The 12,505-nt window shown below is 42.9% G+C and overlaps 1 protein-coding gene across 5 annotated transcripts in view; it reads right to left on the reverse strand.

Annotated features, from left to right (window-relative positions):
* Nucleotides 1-12,505, reverse strand: part of DYNC1I1 (dynein cytoplasmic 1 intermediate chain 1) — a 308,363-nt gene that overhangs the window by 57,402 nt on the left and 238,456 nt on the right. For all 5 annotated transcript variants that reach the window (XM_036246459.1, XM_036246457.1, XM_036246458.1 and 2 more), the window contains 3 exons: nt 9,221-9,334; nt 6,075-6,208; nt 2,402-2,546 (listed from right to left, as the gene is read on the reverse strand). In XM_036246459.1, the coding sequence (XP_036102352.1) occupies nt 2,402-2,546; nt 6,075-6,208; nt 9,221-9,334 (393 nt within the window). The remainder of the gene's footprint in view (nt 1-2,401; nt 2,547-6,074; nt 6,209-9,220; nt 9,335-12,505) is intronic.

Genomic DNA, 12,505 nt, shown 5'->3' on the forward strand with positions numbered 1-12,505 from the left:
ACACAGAGCCATCCAGTGTCCTAATGATGGATTTGGGGGTGTATTTATTTGTTTACTTATTTTTGACTAATCCTCACCAGAGGATATTTTTCTATTAATTTTATAGATAGAGTAGAAGAAAGGGAGAAAGAGTTAGAGAAATGTCGACGTGAGAAAGACACATTGATTGGTTGCCTCTCGCATGGACCCAACCAGGGCCAAGGACGAATCTGCAGTCCAGGTATGTGCCCTTGACTGGGAATCAAACCCGAGACCCTTTGGTCCACAGGTTGATGCTCTAACCACCGACCCAAACCGGCCAGGGCAATTTTGGGGTGTTTTTAGTATTTTTCTATTCAAGGTAGTCTTTCAATGAATACCCTTCTACATATGTCTTTTTCTTATTTTTGTTAATATACCTTTGGCACAGATTACTAGAAGTGCAAACTGCTCTCTCACTGAGCAAATACGCATGTATTGCTTTTAGATATTGCCAAATTCCCCTCTACGGTGTGCTGCCATTTCGCATTCCCAGCTGTAGCGTGTGAGAATGGCTGGTTTCTTTCAGTCTCATCAAAGAGTATGTTGTCAAACTTGGATTTTTGTCAACTTGATAGTTGAAAATGTTTCTCAACTTGGCTTTAGTTTAAATTTCTCTTACAAGTAGCTTGTTTTTCATACCGTTAAGAGCCAATTCCGTCTCCTTGACACAGTTCCTCTCCATTAATTCCCATGAACCACACACACACACAAATCCCAATTTTTCTTCTATTTCTTGTGCTACTTTTTAATCCCCTTTTCTAGTTTCATTTCTTCTGTTTATTTCCTAAATATTTCTCTGTCTCTCAATTGTGTCTGGCTTATTTTATTTTATTTTATTTTATTATTTTATTTTATTTTATTTTAGGTATGTGCCCCTAACGGGAACCGAACCCAGGACTCTCTGGTCCGCAGGCCAACTCTCCACCCGCTGAGCCAAACCGGCCAGGGCTTGGTGTTTCTTTTAAAATCCACTCTTGGACTGGACTAGTCCTTGCTATTCTGACTGCTACTGAGTGCATACGTCCAGCCCAGAGCTCTCTCTCTGTTTCTGGCCCACGGACCAGACCACCTCTGAGGATGGTGAATTGTGCCTCCAGGCACCTTACATTCCGCCTGGGCCACCTCCTTCCTCTGGCTCCTCCGGGGCAGCGAATGCTACCACAGACCTCCAGTTGCCCCAGCCATACACCTCGTTTTGTCCTGATAACTTACTCTCTTATCTCCCTTGTATCAAATCAATCACCAGTTCTTGTGGCTTTCATTTCTCAGGGGTGGGGAACATCCGGCCCGCGGGCCGCATAAGGTTAGAAAAATCAATACCAGCTAACATCACATGCCTCGCCAAATTAGCCTGACCGAATACAGCAGGCTAATTTTATTTATTTTTTATTCCTCACCTGGGGATATTTTTCCATTTATTTTCAGACAGAGTAGGAAGGAGAGAGAGAGGGAGAGGGAGAAAGAGAGAGAGAGAAACATCGGTGTGAAAGAGACACATTGACTGGTTACCTTCTGCAGGACCTCGATCAGGGCCAGGGACTGAACTACAACCAAGGTACATGCCCTTGACATGAATCAAACCTGTGACTCTTTGGTCCACAGGCCGACGCTCTAAGCACTGAGTAAAACCAGCCAGGTAGCAGGCTAATTTTTAAGTTGATACTTTTGTATGGCCCGTGAATGAGGTTATAAATATCCAAATGGCCCTTGGCAGGAAAAAGGTTCCCCACGCCTGCATGGTTCTCAAATCCACCTACTTTTCTGCATCCCACGCTACTGATCTAAGCCACGGTTCTCCCCTGGACTGTAACTGCAGCTCCCTTCTGGGTGGTCGTTCCTTTATCTTCCTCCCAAACAAGGTCAGAATTACCTTTGAAAACACAATACTGTAATGCCATTTACTAGCTTGTAAACCGCCAAAGGCTCAAAAACAGAAACCAAAAATAAGTCAGTCCCAAGTCATATTATTTTCATAGGTACATATGTATGCAAGCGAACGCTACCGAACTTGGGGCCATCAACACCAAGCTGACAGCAGAGGTCACCTCTGGGGAGGGGGGTGGGGTGACAGGCAACAGAGAGATGTCGTGGGTGGGAAAACTTCAGTTTTCATCATTATTGGGGTTGTTTAAATTTTTTACAATTAGTCTTTTCCAGTATTACTTAGATATTTTAAAATAAATAAAATAGGCCAAGAAAGGGAGTCTTGACTAGCTCCCCCAAAGGCAAATGGGGTCACCTGCAGGTTGTACATATTTCAGTGCCAGGTCACATGGAAGAGACCTGAGATTCCCTACACACACCCCACTCCCACCCCAGGAACACAGATTGTCCCCTTCGCCTTTGTATTACCTGAGGAGTTCACTCCCGGAATTCTTACCTTTGTGGTCCACAGTTTGACAGTCCAGTCAAATGATGACGTGACAAACAGGTGTGAAAAGTCGATTGGGCCTACCGCCATGTGGCAGTTAATTCCTGTGACTGGCCCTTGGTGACCTTCGAAGACCTCGCCGATACCTGCCTTGCTGCACAAAGACCACACACGAGCAGTTTCAGTGACCCTTGCAAAGCCATGGTGACTTTAAAAAATCAATGTGTCTCTGCATGATTACTTCCCAAAACTTTAGGACAAACACCACACACCACCAAAAATGAAAACACTTGCACAGGATCTTGAGAGAAAGAAAATACTGGACTACTTTTGGTGATTAAAAAAACAATATGGGCCCTGGCCAGTTTGGCTCAGCAGTTGGAACGTCGGCCTGCGGACCAGAGAGTCCTGGGTTCGGTTCCCGCTAGGGGCACGTACCAAAAAAATATATATGGTGTGATATAATCTTTTTAACCTTCGGAATGCAGTATCAGATTTCATCATTTAATCCCTTTTCAGGAGTCCCTCAAATCCTATCATTGTTCATGCAGCTAGCTACTTTGATGAAAAACATACATACTGAGATCTCAGAAGCTTTCTTATTTGTAATGAGACTATTCTATTGTGGTGATCACATTCTGTCCCATTTTAATTTCTTCTGCAGAGCCCATTGGCTGTAAAACTCCATCCCTTCATGTATAAACATAGCTATTCTTACAAGGAAATTTCCTAAGTTAGGTTGACATACCTGCACAGGTAACATTTTGTGGAAACCCTTTCCACTGCAAAATAATATGCATCACTTAAATGAAATATGGATAAAGTGATGTTTTCACTGAAAGCAGGAGGGAAATGTACAAATTCACGAAGTGTAAATTGTACACTCCGCAAGGGCTAATGCCTTGTCATGATCTTATATTAGCATATAATAAGTGCTCCATAAATATTTGTGGAAAGTAACAGCAAAGGAAAAGAAACAAGCTTATGCTTTTTTGTTTTCTAAATGTGCTTTCAAAGGAAGTTAGTGATACACATTTTGAAAGTTACCCACAGACATATGTCACTTATTGAGCTAAACCAACATTACTTCCAGCCCCCCGGTATCATGCAATAGCCGGCAGGCGATCACACCCAATCACAAAGTACAGCAAAACACGGTGCTTTAGAGATCCATGTGCATGAGGTGATAAATATGACAAATACATAATGACTGTAGAATCTAAATATTATGTTACCAAGAGTAAAAAATGAACCGAGTTATTAAAACCTTTGGGCTCCTAGATGTGCTGAGCAAAATCTGAAATGATGAGCCAAGTGCTGCAGGGTGTCTGTGTGACAGGCACGCAGACTGAGCCCAGGGCAACAGCTGCCTGACTTTACATTCGTTCTAATGAACACGAGGGACTGATCTTTGAAGTGGCCCCTGGTGAGACTCCACTTGCTCTTAACAGCATCCTGAAAGGGTTTATAGGGTGAAAAATGAGGACTTGTTTAATTTATGGAAGTAGATTTGCACCTTCTCTATGTTAGGCAAAAAAGAGAACCCCCCCCCCCCCTCTTCCCCGTAGCCCTCTATGACCCATTAAAAATTACTACAAAGCCAAACGCCTGCTACTTTACAACTTTACTAAGATCCGTGGTTTGTATTTCAGGTGGACGGACCAAAGTACAAGCATCAAGCGTGCTGCAAAAGTATTTGTGGTGTGTACCGCAGGTACCCTTCTTTTGAACTACAGTGCCTATTCCATTGTGCTTGGAAAACACAATAGCCACAGGACAGAACTATGCCTCATGTAAAAGGTTATTCACATTACAGAATCCAACAAATAAATCGGAAAGTTATCAATGTCCTGTAGCCTTCACAGGTAATTAAGGTCCTGGATCAAGTCAGTGGAACCTATGCCCTGTTGATGGTAATCACGGTACAGGCAAAGCTGCGACAGTGTGTTTGGCCCACTGCACAGTCTGTGCCTCTCTCAGGCTCCTTTTGACATTTTACCTGTACTGCAAATAATTGTGTGTTTACCTGTCACACCACCATCGGTTTCTTGAAGCTAGGAGCCAGGTTTAAATGATGTTTGCAGGCTTGGCGGTATCTAGCAATGCACTGTGCTCAAAGTAGGTGTGCAGTGAGTGTCTGCATGAATGAATGACTTCATTAGATCTGTTTATGCCTTGATAGGACTTTAATGCATGGTTTTAGCCCAGTTTTGATGAAGGAGGACCAGTAAGCATGAAACTAGGAGGCAAGTCATCCCAGTTATCTTTAAACCATGTGAGCAGGGCCAATACGGCTTGTTACTGTGTGCAGAACAGGGGGAACATCACAGCTGGTATTGTGTAAATGGAAAAAATCACACAGCTGACCCATGGGGGCTTATTACTTCCACAAATCACAAAAGCACAGGAGTATGAACCTGGCACCGTTTGTGGTTCCTCATTACATCTAACTAGCCAAGAATGAATGCAAGAGATGAAAAAAAGCAATCGAATTAGAACGAAAGTGAGAGAAATTGAGCACCAAGGTGAACACAGCGAATCAGCGTGAGTCTGCTCCTTAAACCTTATATGCAACTTTACAACCTAGTCTAAATTACTGGATTCCACTTTACCCTGATGGTTTCCCAGGGGGCATCTGCCAATCTTCAATCAAGGCAGAGTTCTTAGCACCTGGAAACTTCACAGGGGCTTATGTATCACATCCTATTCCAGCCTCTCTGACTGGGAGGAAGGACCATGGGCACTTCTCTTATGATTTGATATATCATTTCTTTATTCCTCATATAACTTTTTAGTTTCCAACTTACTCTGTGCCAGGCACCAGGCAGAGAATCAACGATGAAGTAAAGTGTTTAGTAAGAGCAAAGTGCCAGATGAATAAGTAGTTGAAATAAAATGAGATAATATTATTGTAGAAGCATACATATATATAAAATAGCAAATCTATCTGACAGCCCAGAGTCCTGTCCCATCGATTCTACTTTTAATTTTTGCATAGTGCGTAGCGTCTTAAATCATACATTTACTCATTTATTTATTTATTCTTTCACCCTCAACCAGAATAGGAACTCCATGTCTGCTTTGTTCCCACTGCATCTTTATGATGTAATGGTGCCTGGCAGACGGTGTGCTTGGTAAGTAGTCCTTGAAGGAATGAATGAATCAAGGGATGAAAACTCCATGGAAACATAAAGGAGGGAATGGTTTCCTTTGCCCAGCAGAGTTTGGAGAGGCTTCAGTGTGGGGTGACCTGTGCTGGCTCTGGGAAATGAGGAGGAATTATCCAGGCCAGCAGGAGAGACACGCCAGACTGGGAGGAAGACACCAAATGCACAAGCTCACAGACGCGCGGTGGGATACATGATATTTGGGGACTCATCCAGGGTGCATGGCTGGAGCCTGAAAGCTGAGGCTGGGAAAAGGCAGGGAGTCAAGGGTCTTATATGGATGCTAAGAAGCTGGGACTCTTTTCCATAAGGCAGCATGAACCATCAAAAGCTTACAAATGGCTCAATGGCTCATGACCAGAGCAGATGGATGCTCTACCATAATGAAGACTTGAGGTGGTGCTTTGCATGTCTTCAGAAATCCCTTTCTCCTAATGCTGGGTGGTTATAATCTAGAATGCAATCACAGACTTTTGGAAATGAGAAACACGTCATTGGTAAGAAAACAAAATCACCTTCCATGACGACAGGCCGTGTAGACTATACCCTCTTCGCTGCCAACCACGAAGTTATTGACGTCTCCCGTCGGGAAAGCCATTCCGGTAACAGCCACAGGCTTGGACTTATTGTACTCCAGCTCCATGCTCTCCTACCAAAACACGACTCGGTTACATTCCCTCTGTCAACTCCTTGCCATGCCAAAGATAGCACGGAAAAATCATCTGGCTAAATCGTCTGTTTGCTTTTCACACAGCATTACAAAAGACCCCGGCTGTGCCAGAAACCACGCTTTACTGCCCCTGACATTCAGGCTTCTGTGTATCTCTGGTTTCAGGCGGCTGGATTTCATCAGCGTGTGCTGCTGCTGCTGAAGTCAGGCAGAGATGACAGGTGAGAATTTTGAAACTAATGGTGCAGAAACTAAAGATAATACTGTAATGGTTACACTTGTCAGCCCCGGGCTTTAATAAAACACACAATACCCTTGTATTTACAAACATTTTCAAAATCAATTGTTCGTGAGACTACACATGTATTAATATCAGATGTACGAAGCACATTTGTCAAAGCAAGAGTGTGTGTCCTCCATGGACTCAAACCAGAAAGTTGTCACCCAGGTCAGAAAAACCAGATTTGAACAGGAACTAGGTTTCATAAAAGGGTAGCTATTTGATGTACAGGCTATAAGCCTGCAAAGAACAGTGTTTAAATAAGTGTTTAAAATAGTCAATGAGAGCCCAGCCGGTGTGGCTCAGTGGTTGAGCATTAACCCATGCACCGAGAGGTTGCCAGTTCGATTCCTGGTCAGGGCACATGCCCAGGTTGTGGGCCTGATCCTCAGTGGGGGGCATGCAGGAGGCAGCCAAACGATGTTTCTATCTCTCTCTCCTTTCCTCTCTCTCTAAAATCAATTAAAAAAAAAATTATTTATAAAATAGTCAATAAGAGTCTTTATTTTATCTAAAATTATTTTTTAAATCAGTAATTAAAGTATATTTTAAAAGACATTCTGATTAAGTTTGATGACAGTGAAGAGTAATTAAGTATAACTAATATCCCTGAATATTTTTGCTATTTACATCCAACAGCCTACTATGTGCACCTGAAGTTATTTTTAAAACAATCATTCTAGGGGATCCTGTCATTAGAGCTGCTTGGGAATCTAGTCCCCCCTCCTCAAACAAATAAATGGGGTCAGATCAGCCAAGGCGTCAACAAATTGGAAGCACGTGCTCACAGTCTGGGCCGCACAGAGTGAGTGTATCAATGAGGAGACCCTAGGACAACATAATACGAAAACTGGACCATCCAAGGGTGTGCTCCATCTATGAAATTAGCAGCCAGGAGGGTACAGTCTCTTGGTCGCCCACTTGGGACAGAGAGGCACCAGGGCTCCAAGTCGGTGTCATGCAATGAAACCCTCAACCTGTGTATGGAGACAGGAGTCTGAGGGTGTGCTAGAAATAATACAAATGGTCTTGTAGCCCCTGTACGACTGGTTTTAATGGAAACAAATGCACGTTTAATCAGCAAAATGGGCAATTAAAAATTCCTAATTAGAGAGTTTACTCTTATATCTGTTTACAATCTCCATGCTTTTAAAAGAGAAAAACATATTGCTGAGAATTTTAAGACAAAGCCATAAAATAGCCACATACAACTCTTAACTTACAAAACGTTAAAGTCAGCAACAATAGAGAAACTTAAACTGTAAGACACTTCTTAACCCCTGCCCCAAATATAAAAAAAACTTATTAAGCTTTAGTATTCTCTGCATCTATATTTTGTGGAGACTTCTGGTTGCTACATTTCCTTATGTATCTTGAAACTTCAATGTTTTCTAAAATTACAAGAGAAACATTTTTGGGTCATTATTCCAGGGAAGGGAATAGGAATATTAAAGTTGAGAATTATCATCCAGCCGGCGTGGCTCAGTGGTTGAGCGTCGACCCATGCACCAAGAGGTCGCAGGTTCAATTCCCAGTCAGGGCACATACCCAGATTGTGGGCCCAATCCCTAATGGGGGGCATGCAGGAGGTGGCCAATTGATATTCTCTCTCATCAATGTTTCTATCTCTCCCTCTCCCTTCCTTTCTCCCTAAAATCAATAAAAACAATTTTTTTTTTTTTTTATCCTCACCCGAGGACATTTTTCCATTTTTTGCACAGATAGAGTGGGAGGGAGAGAGAGAGAGAGAAACATCGACGTGAAAGAGACACATCGAGTGGCTGCCACCCGCACGACCCAACCAGGGCCAGGGACAAACTGCAACCGAGGCACGTGCCCTTAGCGGGAACCGAACCCGGGTCTCTCCGGACCGCAGGCCGATGCTCTAACCGCTGAGCCAAACCGGCCAGGGCAAAACAATTTTTTTTTTAAGTTGAGAATTATCTCTTAGATATCATTTGCAATTTTCTTGAGGTTTCCTCACATTTTTGTCAAAGGCTATAGCAATAAGCTCTCCTTTGTGTGTTTAATTGAAAGACAGTTAAGTATTTTTTTCCCACAAGGAAATGTGAAATCAGTGTGTGTACGTGTTCGTGTGTGTAGGCAGAGCCGCCTGTGTGTACGTATACACACACATATTCTGAAAGCTGCATTCGGATACCTCCTCCCATCTGTTGCTGCCATTCCGTTCCTTTGTTTGGTTCCCATGGCTGCAATCAGTGCGGTTTGGAACCTTTGGGGACTTTTCCACTTTTGACTTCTCATTTGTTGAGCAAGGAATGGCAGGAGCCATACTGACAAACATCCGAAAGGAGGAAACAGGGGGTTTGACAAACTTCTCCAAGGTGCGTCCCCATCAGGGATTGTCTGCTGAGCTCCCACCTCGTTTGCATCTGTTCAACAATTCTGTAGGGTAACTACAATCCATACCACAGGCAACTTCTATAATTACTATGCTTCAAAATGGATTATTTCATTTTCACTTGAAACTGACCTAAGGATTAACGTATTATAATAATTACATGATTTGCGGTAAAGGAAATGGGTTTTGGCTTCCAGAGGAGACTGCTGGCAGGCCCCACTCTTTCAAGTGCATCCATTGGTTTTAGCTCCTATAGGATGTGAGGGTTTGGCTTTTAGGAACTATGTTCCATTAGGCAGGTATCTCTTTTAACCAGGATGCTCTTCTGTGTAGGGGAAAACAAACCCACCTGTGGAGTTGAGAGCATGTCCAGGCTCCAGGAACACATTTTACCATCAGTAGAGACAGTGATGAGGTTATGAGCGTTCTGGGTCCCAACAACATTTACACAGTACACGGGATGCTGCAAAAACATAAACAGGGAGGATCAGACGCCGACCCAGGAGGAAATGCTTACACTGGAGTGTCAAACACATTACTCCAAAACAAGGATTAAAGAGGGACATAATCCTACAATAATACAAGCCTCAGGTCATTTGCCACTTTTGATTTGAACCTGATTTCTTTCTAAAAGCTCTGGCAGCAACACCTAGTAGTGGAAATACAAAGCTTCCCCTTGCTCAGTCAGATGCAGTGCAACGGAGCTGAAGGGAGCTGGGGGGAGCAAATGCAGACTGATGGGCAGAAACCCTGCAGGGAGGTGAGTCTGGATTACTTGGATGAGTCTCCCCTGCCCAGTTTGGCTTCTAAGCTCACCAAGAGTGATGGAAAAAGCCCGTCTTCAAAAGGGAAGAACTACTGACTTTTGGAAGGAATACGTTGTTACTAAATCTGGAGTTTAAGGCATTATGGTCACAGTGCCAAACATTTGTTAACATTCTTTACAAAAGTGGTTAATATTCATCAGCCCCTTTAATTTGAGAGAGAGAGATGTTGGTGGTGGAAATTATTGGCACCATGCGCCCAGTGGGATAAAATTAGGCTCTTTTATGTTACTGCAAAATCTAGGATAATGATAGATTTATTTTTTCAAAATATCATTTGGTATACGATGGAGGCTTAGCTTTGGCCAGGGCCTTGAGAAAGGTCATTTATACATCCCAGGAATCGTAAGCAAGATGCTCTAACCTTCTGTCATAACTCAAGTAGCTTATCCCACTCTGTAGAATCCTAAATGGTAGGCTAAAATCATTTACAGCTGCACATTAAATACTAAATGGAAGGTTAGCATAAGCAGAACCTAGCAGCAATTTGGGTTAGATTTCAAGCAGCTTAGCCATCAGTGGCCAAACCACAACTTAGTTGATGCTTCTCTGTGCAAATAGCTGACAGTCTAAGTCTTACTGTTGATGAGTTACTGTCCATTATACCTAGCCACAATGACAATGAAACAATCTTTAATATTGGAAAGTTGATATTATATAGAGAATGGTTCCCAAACTGTTATTATCATATAAACTCCTGGTCAGAAGGAACCATAATAATCATCTAGGGCAGCTGCTCATCTGCTTTTACCAAGAGGTGGTCCAAATGCTGCTTAAACACCTTTCTGAGGGCTAGTCCGTTTCAGCACAATTCCTGGAGCGTTCTTCCTTCTACCAATGGGGTAAAGAAAGCTTGAGATATTTTCGGTAGAGTGTCCTCTGGGATTACACAGATCAACACAATATTTAGGTTGTTGCTATACCCTTCCTCTCCCCAGTCCTGTCTTACTCAGACTAATCATCCCCAAGTCCTTCAGCTGTTCCTTGAGTACCTGGTTTGCAATACCTTCCCCATCCTGGTGACTCTCTTTTGAATATCTTATGTTTTGCCTGAGTTCCTGTCAACAATGGAGTTCTGAGAATGAAACAAAATTATCTGCCTCTATTCTGACCGAGAGAATCTAGAAATCCAAGGAGTGTTGAATTGTCACTTCTTATGTGATAAAAAATATGCCTGTATTAGTGCATCCTAAGAGTACACTCGCTGCTTTGGCCATCATGTCACCTCTTTTACCGCTCTAACCGCTGAGCCAAACCGGCCAGGGCTACCTAGTGTGTTTTTAGCAAGTGCCCAACAGGGCCCTGGCTGGTTTGGCTCAGTGGTTAGAGTGTCCACCCATGGACTGAAGGGTCGTGGGTTTAATCCCAGTCAAGGGCACATATCTGGACTGCAGGTTCAATCCCCAGCCCCAGTCAGGGTCATGAGGGAGGTGACCAATCAATGTGTCTCTCTCACATCGATGTTTCTTTCTCTCTCTGCCTCCCTCTGAAAACCAATGGAATAATATCCTTGGGTGAGGATCAACAACAACAACAAATAAAGCCCAGTGGGGTTTCTTTGTTAACCACCGGACATCAACACAAATTACCAAGACCCTAATGGACTGGAATTCCTGCAGAGGGGTGCAGTAGGGAAAGAAGGCATCTAGAAAAATGTGTAGGGCCAAATGCCCAGAGAAGGAATATGTGTGGGAGCCCCTCCCTGGCTTTAATCAGTACTACTGGCCGTTGCTTTCAGGAGTAATAAAACTCAGTTTGAAAGAAAAAAGAGAGATGTAAAGAAACCCGAACAGAAACAGACATGTGGGCATGTCTACTCACACACAGACACAAACATACACAACTCTACTTAATGGAGAGAAAAATGCAATGGTACAGCTCATTTTTCCTGTCGAGATGCCAGCTTGTTTTTATTTATTTTAGGAATAAACTTACTGTGTGGCAGAAGGTTTTTTCTTTAATTAGGATTTCCTGTTGTCCCAAATGCATATGTGTGGTGGGTGTGAAAGGAAATTAGTTAGTAATCTGTGGGGGACCTCTTTTTTCTTAACCACTTTTGATCCTGGGACCAATCAGTCAGGCATTAGTGGGCATTGAAAAATAGTCACGAAATTTACTATGCACTTTTTAAGCTGTGGATTCAACATAACACAGCAAAAGAGAAAAATAAATTGTTTTATTTTCTAACAGAAATAATGTCGCTGTTTGACAATAATTGTGTTTTGGTTGTGACAATCCCATTTGAAAAAGAGAAATGAACTCTTTGAAAGAGCTCCTCCATTTCCATTTTCTTCCAAAGCTTCTTGCTAAATAATCTAACCTTTGGATTTCTAATTTTTTGAAATTTCAGGAGGTATGCTCACAAGCACACTAGGTAGACACATCGAGCCAAGAAGCGTTTTCACGCTCCTTGAGCAAACGCCTGAGTCAAGCCCATCTTCTCCTGGGTCACAATTTCCTGTTATTAGTTTGGAGAAATGGGGTAGGCATGAGCAATTTTCCCAGATTCCCAAGAACTAGTTTCACCTGCATGCGTCTTAGGCCCCCAGTCAATCAGAATTAAGGCCGACTTGGCATTTGGCATTTCCCATTGTCAATCTTCCGAGAGGGGAAGCATTTTCCTCTTGATGGTCTGGCTGAAACAGCCAGCAGTCCCTTTTTAAAGCTGGAGTGGTTTTGAGGCCAGCAGATGAAACAAATGAGGCAACCACATTCAGGAAACTGAAACAATAGCAGAGCTGTTTCCTTGGGCATAATTTGGGCATTTCAGAGAAAGAACATCAGTTACCCTGAATGTCAAGGTAGCAAGG

This window comes from Molossus molossus, unplaced genomic scaffold (genome assembly GCF_014108415.1).
Source record: "Molossus molossus isolate mMolMol1 unplaced genomic scaffold, mMolMol1.p scaffold_m16_p_7, whole genome shotgun sequence".
In the NCBI taxonomy this organism is placed as follows: domain Eukaryota; kingdom Metazoa; phylum Chordata; class Mammalia; order Chiroptera; family Molossidae; genus Molossus; species Molossus molossus.